This window comes from Fringilla coelebs (assembly GCF_963513975.1).
Source record: "Fringilla coelebs genome assembly, chromosome: 20".
NCBI classification, from domain to species: Eukaryota; Metazoa; Chordata; class Aves; order Passeriformes; family Fringillidae; genus Fringilla; species Fringilla coelebs.
This window is the reverse complement of record NC_140046.1, coordinates 617,862-629,864: the sequence shown is the minus strand read 5'-3', so window position 1 is coordinate 629,864 and position 12,003 is coordinate 617,862. Positions and strand designations below refer to the sequence as shown.

The following is a 12,003-nucleotide window of genomic DNA, read 5'->3' as shown; positions in this document are numbered from 1 at the left end:
CACACACACTGTAACCTGCCCCCCAGTCCAAGGGCTCCTAACACATAGAACTGGACATGCATTTATCTCTTGTCCTGTGGAAAATACATTTTGAGGCAATCCAGCAGCAAATTCCAGTGTCCTGCCCCTTGCAGATGACCCCTATGTGTGCATTATAGGCAGCTGGGGACTGATCTTGCCCAAGTTCTTGTAATGAGAAATGTCACAATGGAATAATTAAATATTGGGGCTCTAGGGACAGTCACTGGGGAAATTGCCCTCAATGGCAGCTGCAGCATTTATTAATAATTAAAGCTGTGCCTGCTGTGCTTTTCACTAAATTTGTTTCATTAATATTTTATTGTTTTAAAGAAATAAAAAAAAAGGAGTGAAGGTGGGAAGAGAGTCTGTTTCCTAAGCAACAGCAATGCACTTCTTTGCAGTTATTTTTAAAGGCAGGTTGCTTCATCTAAGATTTGGAATCAAATTGCTGCATTGCTCCAGGCATCTGGAAAGCTGCTTTTCTTTTTTCTTTATTTCTAATTGAAAGACAGAGCACAACAGTTGCTGGGTTAAGGGCTGTTGTGATGGTTGCTAGACAGGAGCTAGACCGTGCTGTGCAGAACTTGTCCGTGCTGTCATCACTCGCTGTCCCCCGCAGCGCCGCGGGCGTTCCTGCACGGATGCTCCTTCCCCTGGCAGGGGAGCCAGCCTGGCCTCAGAGATGGCATCAGTGCCGTGGGTGTTCCTGCACGGATGCTCCTTCCCCTGGCAGGGGAGCCAGCCTGGCCTCAGAGATGGCATCAGCACCAGGCTCCTGCTCCTGTCAGCCCACGGGCTCTGCCTCTGCCCCCCGTGGGTGTCCTTCGAGCACAGGGGAGGTTTCTGACGGTTCAGAGGGGTCACTCAGGGATGTGCCCGCATGTCCTGCTCCTCCTCCCAGGGACCAGTGCCGTGCACAGGCTGCTGTGCCTGAGCGGTGGATGGCTTCTGAGGCAGGCTGGAAGTGCCACCAGCATGGGAAGCAGCATCTGACCTGCTGCTCGCTGTCTGTGTCTGAGCCATGGCTCCTGTCCTGAGCCAACAGGAGCGTGCCAGAACCGAGCTCAGGCACTGCCCTGTTGTGCTGTGCCCTGGGGTGGGGCTCCTCAGGGTTCAGCAGGAGGTGTTTCTGTGTGATCCCAGCCTGGCCTGGGACTCGGGTTAGCTTTCAGGGCCCAAACAGTGAGGACAGGTGTATTTCAGATGCAGGCTTTCAGGTGTTATGGGATTTGAGCCTTCAGGTACAATAAGGAGAGGAGTCTTCAGGAAATGCTCAGCACCTGACAGTGTTGGGCATAAAGTGCAACAGAATGCTGCCTTCTCTCAAGAGCCGCTGTGTCAGAGCAGATGCAGTGCCATGTGTTACTGTAACCAGTATTTAAGGTGGGGAGCTACCTGTCCCCATGGTGCCTGCTGCCACCCCGCACAGGAGAGCCCTGCGCAGTGCTGCACTCAGAGTCCTGTGAAGGCTGCCCTGCCCTGGGCACACAGAGCTGCGTCTTTCCCCTTGCCTGTGAATGAACTGGTTCTTCTTCCCTTTGTATGACTCTGTGAGTCATCTGCAGTCTCACTTCAGAAGCTGATAGACAAGGAAGGCTTACTTTTTTGTTTAGATTTCTTGTGGTTGTTTTAATTTGTATTTCTCATTTCCTTGCCCTGTAGCAGGTCACAGAGAGCTGGATAGATTTCTGCTGCAGCCTTGCAAGGCTAGCATAGTGCAGTGCAGTATTTCACTGGTGGCCATCAGGGAATGTTAGTGAGGTTCTGTGTGGAACATGTAAAGTGGGGTGAAAATACTCAGAGATTCCAGTTTATTATATACTGCCATTATCTGTACTTCACAAGGTGCTTGTAGTAGCAGATTAGACACAGGCTGACATCATCTGATTCTGAGTTCATGTCTGTCTGTCTGTGCCCCCAGCTCTGCCCAGTGGCAGTGAGCAGGCTGTACTGCCGAGGAGGAGGCCGAAGGCAGCCGACCCTAACGCTCTGTCCCCTTCCCCAGGTGTGGTGGAGGCGTGTCTCCTGCACATGCTGAAGCGCAGGGCTGCCGGCTTCCTGCGCTCTGACAAGGTGGCCGCGCTCTTCACCAAGGTGGGCAAGACCTGTGCCATAGCTGGAGACGTGTGCAAGAAGGTGCAGGAGCTGCAGCAGCAGGTAGAGAGCAGGTGAGGCTGAGCTCTGTTTTTCAGCCAAGTTGATGCGGGGTGTGTGTGCAGCGTGCTGGGACACAGACTGCCCGTGAGTGCACAGGGGCTTGTCTCAGGGGCTGCAGCTTTGTCTTGTTAGCACCTGTAAATGTTGGTGTTTGATCAAGCTGGCAGTGAGCAAATGGACAGACACGGGGAACTGAGGCTTTGGTGTTTCATTTTGCTTCTCAGTACAGCAGAGGGGCACGTTCAGCCCACACACAGCAACAGAAGTGACTAATTACTGGTGATTTCAGAGAGGGCTCACAGTCTGGGTATGGTGGACCAGCTTGGGCTGTTGGTGGGAAGGGAGGGGGTGGAAGGAGGAACTCAAGAACAGACATACTGGAAAAGCTATTTTGGCATGCTCCTGCCAAACCAGGAGCAAATTTCTAGGTATCATAGCAGAAACAGTTAAATTAACGGATACAAAGAGTGATGGGAAGAAGGATGGTATAGGAAAGCTGTTCAGTACAGACTGGACTTAAGCATAAGAGAATCCTGGAGTCAAGTACTTGAGGTTACTGAAAGTCTTAGACTTCTTGCTGGTGGTGAGTAGCAAAGTTAAAATTTTCCATGTGGTTTTGTAGATGGAATCATAGTGCATGAGTGTCTTGTCCTATAAGCTCAGGACAAGAGCATTTTTAATTCTGCTTGTAGGTACTGCTGAGCCCTAAGAGCTCTTTGCACACTGTAGGAACTTCTGGCCTCTAATCAATTTGCTGTAAAGAAGGGCTTTGTGAGAGAGCTTGTCTTTCACTACTGACAATTATTTAAATTAGCACTTATATTTCTGTGGAATTTTCTGACATTTATCTTTATTAGACTTACAATTATCAGACTTTGTTATGTAGTTTTTGACAGATATGTACCTATTTTTGATATATTTTTAATTTGGCCTACTGATACAGACAGGGATTTTACTAAGTTTTGGTTTTTTTGCTGGGAAGAAGAACGCTTTCTACTGAAAATTCACCATCTTCTCTCCTGGTTAAGAGCCCACACAAACACCCTTCTAACCACAAGAGAACTTTGGCTGTATCCTCTAACAGAGAGGAGCAAATGAACTTAAATTCTGTGGTTTCTCTTGGGCAAAGTTTGTGTGCTTTTCAGCTATTAACAGCCACAAAATTTAAGTGCTGTAGAAAATACACACAGAAAAGATACTATTGGGAAATACTGCAGGGGGTGGACTTGCTCTGCTGGATGTATGGAATGAGACAGAAGGGTTGTAACAGCCTAACTGTTCCTGAGGCTGTGGCTTAAGAAAACCCCTGTTTAGAGTGCAGCTAAACACACCCAAATTGTTCTGATGTCAGTGGTGTCACATGTCTTCCTTGCCTGTAGGGGTGCTGTCATGGCCTGCTGTAAGACTTGGGACCCTGTCAGTGCAGGGGTGAATTACAGATCTCACCCAAACTGCCCCAAAAAACCGTATTAACTCTGTGTAATTGAACAGTTTCCTGACAGGGAACCCAAGTGCTGGCAAAGAACCTGAAGATGTCAGGGTTTCTTTCCTCATTGAGGCAAAATGGAATCTTCTTCTATTTTAAGGGGGAGGTTTTTGGAAAAGACATTGAGGGGGTTCCTGTTCCCCTCAGCCTGGGGCAGTGTGTGGAGAGCCAAGGCATGTGCCCCTTTGTTTTGTAGCCACCTTTCTCCTACAGCTGCACTGTTCCCTGATGCAGGAGCTGTGCAAATTCTGACTACTTTTATTTTATCACCTTTTGCAGGAAAAATCAGCCAAATGGGCAGGAACCCCTCAAAAGGCAGGGATCAACCACTAGCAAAACACCTGTACTGACACCTCAGGCCATCAAGCACATCTGGGTTCGGACAGCCTTGATTGAGAAGGTGCTGGACAAGATTGTGCAGTACATTGTTGATAACTGCAGGTAAGGAAACAGCAGAAACACAGGGATTTGTTGGACTGATGCATTTAGGTGTCTGCAGCAAGGGATTTCATCAAAAGTCTCTGGCAAACCCCTGTGATGCAGGCTTCTGGTAAGATGAAAATCAGTTTCATTATGTATCTTGCCACTAAAAGCAAGAGAATGGAAGAAAGGTCTTTGTGCTGTTCAAGCAAACTGTTGCTCTGGGATATGTAATGCCAGCTTGGATTTTATGAGCTGTGTGCAGAAGAGACAGAGGGAGGGTTGGCCATGTCCCAGAGACAGTTAATGAAAGCATTTTAGTCCACTGCCTCAGTGTCTGCAGATACATGGGTACAAGGGGATTTAATTTCTTTTCCACATAATCCACAGGAGACACATCAGGGGAGTTTGCTCACAGTTGTTCCATCACCTCACTGCCTTCCCCATCCGTTCAGATGAGTTAGGATCAGGTCCTTCATTGCAGGTGTGTGATTTTGAGAACCTGACTTGGTGAATAAAACAAACCTTTTCATAAGGCTTGTTATCATGCATTTTTGTGTCATTACTGCTCAAATGCTCCATGTTCATCCTTCAGCTGTTCTGTCCTGGAGGAGGAGCTTTAGAGTTTGAGCCCCATCTAGTGAACAGACCACAGAGAACAGTGGCATTCCAGAGCTGTGGCTGTTTGGATTTTTTGGCTGTGTGGTTTTGTAAAGGAGCTTTGCCTGCTGCAATGGCAAGACTTGGGGGTCACTGCAAGAGCAATGTAGTAGTTCATAGTTTTTCACAGTGTTTCAAGATGATTCCTCACTGATGGAAGACATGTTTAAGAATGTGTGGATTGTTTTGTCTCCGTGGAAAATGGACAAAATTGCTTGCAGAGAACTGTTGTTTGTTCCTATATTGCAATTCTGCCCAAAGCCCCAAATCAAATATACTGGGTAAACACACAGAGCACAAGGCAAGCTCCTGCCTCTCTGAGCTCAGCTGGAAAATAGATGAGACAGAATGAGCATATCAAGAGGCCCATTGCGTTAGACCTGTAGCTAAACCCAAGCTTTGAAATGGTTCATACCAACTACTGTTTTTCACTGAGCTCTGATCTTTTATTCATAGTAAATACTATGAAAAGGAAGCTTTACTGGCAGATCCTGTTTGTGGCCCAATACTGGCTTCTCTGCTAGGTGAGTTCTTGCGAAGTTACTTTTTATGCTGAAGAAAGTAAATTGTTTCTTAGTGCATTTTGCATTATAACAGTGTTACTACAGGTGAATTTTGTATCTTGTATGTAGTTAACTGTTTATAATAGAGCAACAGTGAAGATGTACTGTTGTTTAGGAGACCAGAAGAGACTGATCATCAGGTTTTAATAGTAGTTATTTGTTGGATTAGAAACAGAATGGGAATTGATTTTTACTGATTGCTTGCTGGCAGTTTGTAACTGCTAATGCTGCTGTGGCAGGGCAGGGTGTCCTACAGGAATACTCTTATACAGCCCTGGATAATAGGAGTGATACATGATTATATTGTCTGTATTATGGGCTGATCCCCTGGGATCGGTGACCATTATTTTTCACTTGGCTTGAGAAGGAAATCTCACCTTCAGTGCTCAGCCAGCAGGATAGCAGTGAGTGTGTCTGAACAGACTCAGAAGGTTCCTCCCTGGGTCTCTTTCCCTAGTTGGACCGTGTGCTCTGGAGTACACCAAGCTAAAGACAGCTGACCACTACTGGACAGACCCTTCGGCCGACGAGCTGGTGCAGCGGCACCGGATCCACGGCGCGCACGGCCGCCAGGACTCGCCCTCCAAGCGCCCAGCCCTGGGAGTAGGTATTTACTCTGTGCCTGTCCCTGAGCTAGGGCACAGGCTGAGAATAAAAACAGCCAGTGAGGAAGGGACCTGAATCTGGAACAGCCTTTCTTCTGTAACGGAGCTTTATCACAGATTAGAAGTCCATTTGGGCCGCAGTGCCCTCTTTATCTGTACGTAGAAAAGTTTGAGATCCAGCACTAAATTCTGTGGCATTTGACAGTTGTGATCTGACCGGGTAGTTCACAAAAAATTCGGAGGTGCCATGATCAGGGCTGAGTTGAGAGTCCGGGTGATTTCTCTGCAAAGCCCTGGCCGCACAGGAGTTGCGCTCTGCAGAGGCTGGGGTGCTGTGTGTGCCCTGGCTGACCTGCCCGGCTGTGTGTGCAGATCCGCAAGCGCCACTCCAGCGGCAGCACGTCGGAAGATCGCTTTGCTGCCTCGGCACGGGAGTACGTGGAGTCCCTGCACCAGAACTCCCGGACCCACCTTCTCTACGGCAAGAACAACGTCCTGGTGCAGCCGGTGAGTGCAGCAGCTGGGGCTGGCGCTGCAGCAGGAGGGGGGAGCTGGGGGTACAGCTCGACCTGGCAAGGGCTCGCTGTATTCTGTTCGCAGCACAGAGCTGCCTTCTGCTTGGCTCTCCAGGGCTGAGGTAGTTTTGACACGTGACAAGTACTTTCACTGCCTGACCACTGTCAGTGAGCAGTGGGCTGTAGGCAGGAACAAACATACTGGACTGTATTTCATAAACCAGCTGACTGTGTCGTGGTTTTTCTCCTCTTGCTAGTAGCAATACTGTATACCAGTACTTTTGCTGTTAGGGTTTCCCGCAGCACTTTCTAGATACTGCAGCTATGGAACTTGCATGGCATAGAAAGACTGGAGCATATATTTCATGCAGATATTTTGTGCATTTGAGTCACGTGGCTTATCTGTTTGTTGCTTCTATGAACAGAAAGATGACTTGGAGGCAATTCCTGGGTATCTCTCCCTTCATCAATCAGCAGATAATTTGACATTAAAATGGACTCCAAACCAGCTGATGAATGGAACCCTTGGAGATTCAGAACTGGAGAAAAGGTACTCATTGCATTCAGGAAAGATGGGAAGAACTGTGTAATCTGCTGGGGGGCACCAGGAGAGAGGAAGGGGAGGGAAAGAGGAAAGCAGAGGTTACACAAACCTGGTACCAGAATATGCAGTGGGGAGAAACTAGCTTTCCTTTGCTGTTTACTTGACTAATAATTTACTTTCATTGACCAAATTTAATAAGCAGTTATATACTTCGCAGAGTTCTTTCTATCAGGTGCTTGGAACTGCAAGCATTCCTGAATATGGAAAAAACAATGTTTCCTGCATTTTCCTTCTTTTTTAGTGTTTACTGGGACTACGCATTGATTGTGCCACTGAGTCAGATCGTCTGCATCCACTGCCACCAGCAACGTAAGCATAACCTTTAAGCATATATTCCTTAAAAATACATAAACAGGAGAGCCACTTGAATGATTGCTTTTCCGCCCTCAGTGTCAGGAACACCTCTGACTAGTTCTGGCCATGTGGAAATGAGTGTTAAAATCTCCAGTCCCAGCTGTAGAGGATGACAACTGTGTGAGGCTTTCATAGTTTGCTTGTATCTTGAGTTTCTTTAGGACTAAAGGGCTGATATCATCCATAGATCACACTGTGCCTGACAAAGGTTTATTTATCTACTTAGAGATGATCCCAATTAAAATTTACTTAGAAGGTAAGAGCAGAAAACTGAGGCTCTGATGTAACAGTGTGGACTCCCCTTGTCCTCCTTGCAGCAGAAAGCAGATGGACATTAGTGCTGGTGAGTCAGGATGGGACCCAGAGGCCTCCGCTGCACTTCCCCCAAGGGGGGCACCTCCTCGCCTTCCTGTCCTGCCTGGAAAATGGGCTCCTGCCCCGTGGCCAGCTGGAGCCCCCGCTGTGGTCCCAGCAGGGCAAGGTACTGCTTCTTCTGCTGAGCTCTTGGGTGAGGCTGCTCTTGATATCTCAGCTCCACAGGCTCAGGCACTGACTTCAAGCTGCTTTATGGTAAAGCAGGACACAACTCCATTTAGCCCAGTCTGCTTCTTATACACGTGGCCTTTAAGAATTGTTCACACCTTCATTACCTCATTGAGCCATGAGCTGGAATCTGCTGTTGCATCAAGACACAAACCCACACAATAGAAGTGAGACTCAGATGGACTGGACAGAGCTACTGCCAGAGGCTTGGGGTGCCCAGCTCCCATAGATTACAAGAAAAGGCTGGTTTACAGCGTGCAGAAAAGTAGTATTAAGTACCCCTAAACCACCACCTGTATATGACTCCACTGTTTTCTCCCTCACCTCCTCCCAACATTTAAGGTTTGGAGATTAAAGATTTCAGAGATCTGTAGTACTTAGTTTGTTTTACTCTGAACGTATGGAATTATTATTTTCTCTAGGGCAAGGTGTTTCCGAAGCTTCGAAAACGGAACAACAACAAATCAGTGGACCTGGAGGAGATGCCAGCTGAGGACACATCCACGGACTATGTCTTCAGAATTATTTATCCTGGACACAAGCATGATAACAGTAAGTGCCTCTGTTCTGCTTTGTTTGAAAAAAAACCAAAAGAAAAACCAAATCAGGCATCTGAGAAAATCTTGAAGTAATATCCTGGGAAGTACCTGCAGGTGACAAGCCACATTTCTGTAAGGGGGTAAAAAAACCAAACCTCTTATAAAATTTCACTGAGAGATAATTGTGATCAACAGGTACAACTTAGGTTTCCTTAATGCAGTGAGACTTGCTATCTTAGTGGAAATGCAGTTGAGGTGGGGAATCTTGTATTTACTCTGTGTTTTACAGAGCAAGTTTTCAAAATACTCCCCTGGGCTTGCAAACTGAGACTGAAACAAAAAAGATTGCTTGACTAGCCAAGAGCAGTTTTGCTCCTGAAGTGAGGATATTTTTACTGGCCACAATGCCTGCTTGTAATGTTGTTACTAGGAAAAAAACCCTCAACCATAAACCTTTAAAAGTACCCCAAGAACTCCCTGGGCTAAGTTTTCCTGGCTTGGAAGCACAAACTTAACAATGGATAAAGGCCCTTCCAAGGAAAACTAAATGAATTCCCAAGCACCAAACCACCTCATGTCATCAGTGAATACAATTTCCTTACATGCAAGAAGGCATTTGAGCTAGTTCTCAAACAGCACGTTCAGTTTTATTCCCCTTGGCAAAGAAGCAAGAACTTCCTGGGAACATCAGACCCTAAAGTTTACAGGGGATTTGGAGTTACTGCTCACACTGGGACTTAGTGCAGCTGAGCAAGCAGGAGTCTCCTCTGCAGCCTCCTGACCCTGGGCCACAGTGCTGGCTGGGCTTTGTCAGGGCTCCTGGGCTGGCACAGGTAAGTCTGGCACACACCAGCAGAGCACCTTGTGCCTTGGCCTGGTGGAGGGAGGGCTACAGAGCCTGGGGGCTTGTGGGGCAGCAGCTGCAGGTCCTGTGCCAGCAGGAACTCTGCCTGTCTGCACAGCCACACACAGCTGGGAGTGACCTTTGCTGTCCAGATGCATCTGGCACAGGTTTCAGAGAAGGGGCCACAGCACTGCTAGGGCACAGTGAAGGACAGACGCTAGCTGGAGCCTAGAATTCCCGTGGAGCTTTGCTCAAAAGCATACTCAGCTGCTGCAGGCTGGCACTGGGATCTTTGTCCCGTGCCGTGGTGTGCCACGTGTGCTCCCACAGCCTGTGCACACTCAAAGGCTGGCCTGAGTTTGGTGGAGCATGCTTTGTTTCTGTAAGAAACTCAGTTTTTATACCCATTTACAAGTGCCCTCGAGCAGAGGGCAGGATGCAGGTCCGTTGTCTTTGCTGACCATGTCCTTTTGAGCTTTCCCACAGCACTGAGTTCTTTCTTCTTATGCTCCTCTTTCACTATTTTCTTTGAGCAGTAACTATTAACTACCACCACTTAGCTGCCAGCCGCTCTACCTCTGTTGACGATGATGAGGAGGAGGAAGATAAGCTACACGCAATGCTATCAATGATCTGCTCTCGGAACCTCACAGCTCCTAATAGGATGAAAGGTTTTTATCCTCCTCCCCCTGTGTCCCAGAGCTCTCTTGCAGCTCCTTCCACTGATGCATACAACAGTGTTGGCATTATTACAGGGAAAGACATTCCACTCACACCATGAGATCTGGAGATGGAGGTGACTGTGCAGAGAGGCTGGGAGTGGGCTCCCAGACTGTGGGGAGTGGGAACAGCATCTTCCCTGTCCCTTGATGTGTGTGCTGCTGAGCAGCAAACCTCCTCTCCTAGGGGGCTTCTGCCCCACCATAAAGGCTGGATACTAGAGCAGGTTCTCAGGGGAGAAGGAGGGAGTGTGACAGCTTTGTGATGTCTCAGATGAGGGAGCAGAGTGTGGCTGTGTGGAGATGCAGTGCCTGTCTGGGGTCAGTGCTTTCATTCCACTTGTGTCCATAGGCTGGGTGGGCTTCAGAGGATCAGCTGTGAGCTCCACCACCCCCCCACAAATTTGTCATCTATTTCTTCATATTATTTAAGTTGATATTCTCAAGATGTGTGTGCATTTGGCATCCAATAGTTTAGCTCTGAATTCTGAGAAGTCCTTGCTTTCCTTTATAGCCTGGACTGGTGGGACTGACTGCAAGAAACAATAATTGCCCTGCATCTCTGTACAATGCCGAAGTTCTGGGTTAGACAGGGTATGAACAGGTGTTCAAGGAGAGCTTCAATTCTTCTAGGCTGCCCACACACTTCTCCCAAGGGAGCAGTCCCTGGAAATTGATAAAGCCCAGCCCAAGTTAATAAAGAGTTCTCGGAAGGCATGGATGGAAAGAAGTTCCAAAAATAGTGTTGCCCTTGAAAAAAGACTCTGTTTTAGGAAGTTTCAGTGTGTCCTAACTGATTGTGCCTGGATATGGGCAAAAATGGGAAGGAAGACATTTAACTGCCACATACACATTAACCATAAGGAACACAATTTAGTTTTTAGTCAGTTAATAGGACATGTAAGTTATCCCACTAGAATAGCTGTTAGGTGTCTGCTTTTGGTTATTTAATCTTGAAGGGGATGGTAGAGTTAGGGATGTGCCTGGGAATAGCCTGTCTGGGCTGCTGTCTCTCCAGCAGCCCCATCCCATAATGACAACACTGTTGTAGCAGGTTTGCCAGCCATCTGCTTTGACATTTTGCAACATGCTCGACTTTTGCATGTAGCTGAAGTTACAGATAACACCACTACAATTAAATAAAAGATGCTGTTCACTCTAATTCTTCACTAATTCAGGTACCTTTCATCTGAATCTTTAGGTTCTGTGGGGTTCTTTCCTTGTTTCTCTAATAAACAGAATAAAAAATTAGAAATTAAAAACCCAATTTTCCTGTCTACAGAGGGGAGGCAAAAACTAATGATCTAAAAATGTATATCCAGTGGTTTTTATTTGAACCCAATAAGAAGCTGCAATAAAGACTGGGTCGTTCAGCTCCTTCCTGAAGAATTAAGGTGAAGAGCATTTTTGCATCACACTTTGTTTTGTGAAATGAAACACACATGACTGCTTCCGCATGAGCCTGTGCTTTTTCTGTTAACAAATGGGTTTACTCCACTCCTCCCTCACCTCTGCCCACTTTCTAATAGGCACTCCTAAAATGCTTTGTGCTACCTTGATTTAAAATGCATGAGATGGTTTGGAATTGCCCCTCCCCACCACTCAACAAATATCTGTTTTAAAAGCACGGCCCAGGGGACTGGATTTTGCTTGTAAATGTTAATTTAGTGGCATACTTTATGACATAAATTATTGTATTTGCCTTAATTTTAATCATGGGTGAGCTGAAAGGCCAGTTATTTATTATAAACCAAAAACCCTATGAGTTCAAATGCCAGCTGGGAAGGCTGAAGAGCTGAAGCCAAGCTCTCTGAAGGGAGCTGCTGATTTTTTCAGTTGCCTTTCTGAAGCTGGTTAAAAAGGCAAATAGGTTTGGTAGAACAGGGATAACTCAGGAAGCTGCACTGTACAGTTGGATCACATACTCCTGTAGAGAGAATCCTTTTATAAATATAGTATGGACATTGGCAGGA

At 47.0% G+C, this 12,003-nt stretch overlaps 1 protein-coding gene across 8 annotated transcripts in view; it reads left to right on the top strand.

The window, feature by feature from the left end:
* Nucleotides 1–12,003, top strand: part of SGSM2 (small G protein signaling modulator 2) — a 43,180-nt gene that overhangs the window by 13,994 nt on the left and 17,183 nt on the right. For 3 of the 8 annotated variants that reach the window (XM_084218922.1, XM_084218924.1, XM_084218920.1), the window contains exons 3-12: nucleotides 2,027–2,189; nucleotides 3,944–4,105; nucleotides 5,201–5,268; nucleotides 5,765–5,910; nucleotides 6,285–6,419; nucleotides 6,853–6,977; nucleotides 7,273–7,340; nucleotides 7,703–7,866; nucleotides 8,351–8,480; nucleotides 9,848–9,982. In XM_084218922.1, the coding sequence (XP_084075048.1) occupies nucleotides 2,027–2,189; nucleotides 3,944–4,105; nucleotides 5,201–5,268; nucleotides 5,765–5,910; nucleotides 6,285–6,419; nucleotides 6,853–6,977; nucleotides 7,273–7,340; nucleotides 7,703–7,866; nucleotides 8,351–8,480; nucleotides 9,848–9,982 (1,296 nt within the window). The remainder of the gene's footprint in view (nucleotides 1–2,026; nucleotides 2,190–3,943; nucleotides 4,106–5,200; nucleotides 5,269–5,764; nucleotides 5,911–6,284; nucleotides 6,420–6,852; nucleotides 6,978–7,272; nucleotides 7,341–7,702; nucleotides 7,867–8,350; nucleotides 8,481–9,847; nucleotides 9,983–12,003) is intronic. The other 5 variants (XM_084218921.1, XM_084218923.1, XM_084218926.1 and 2 more) reach the window with 5 other exon arrangements.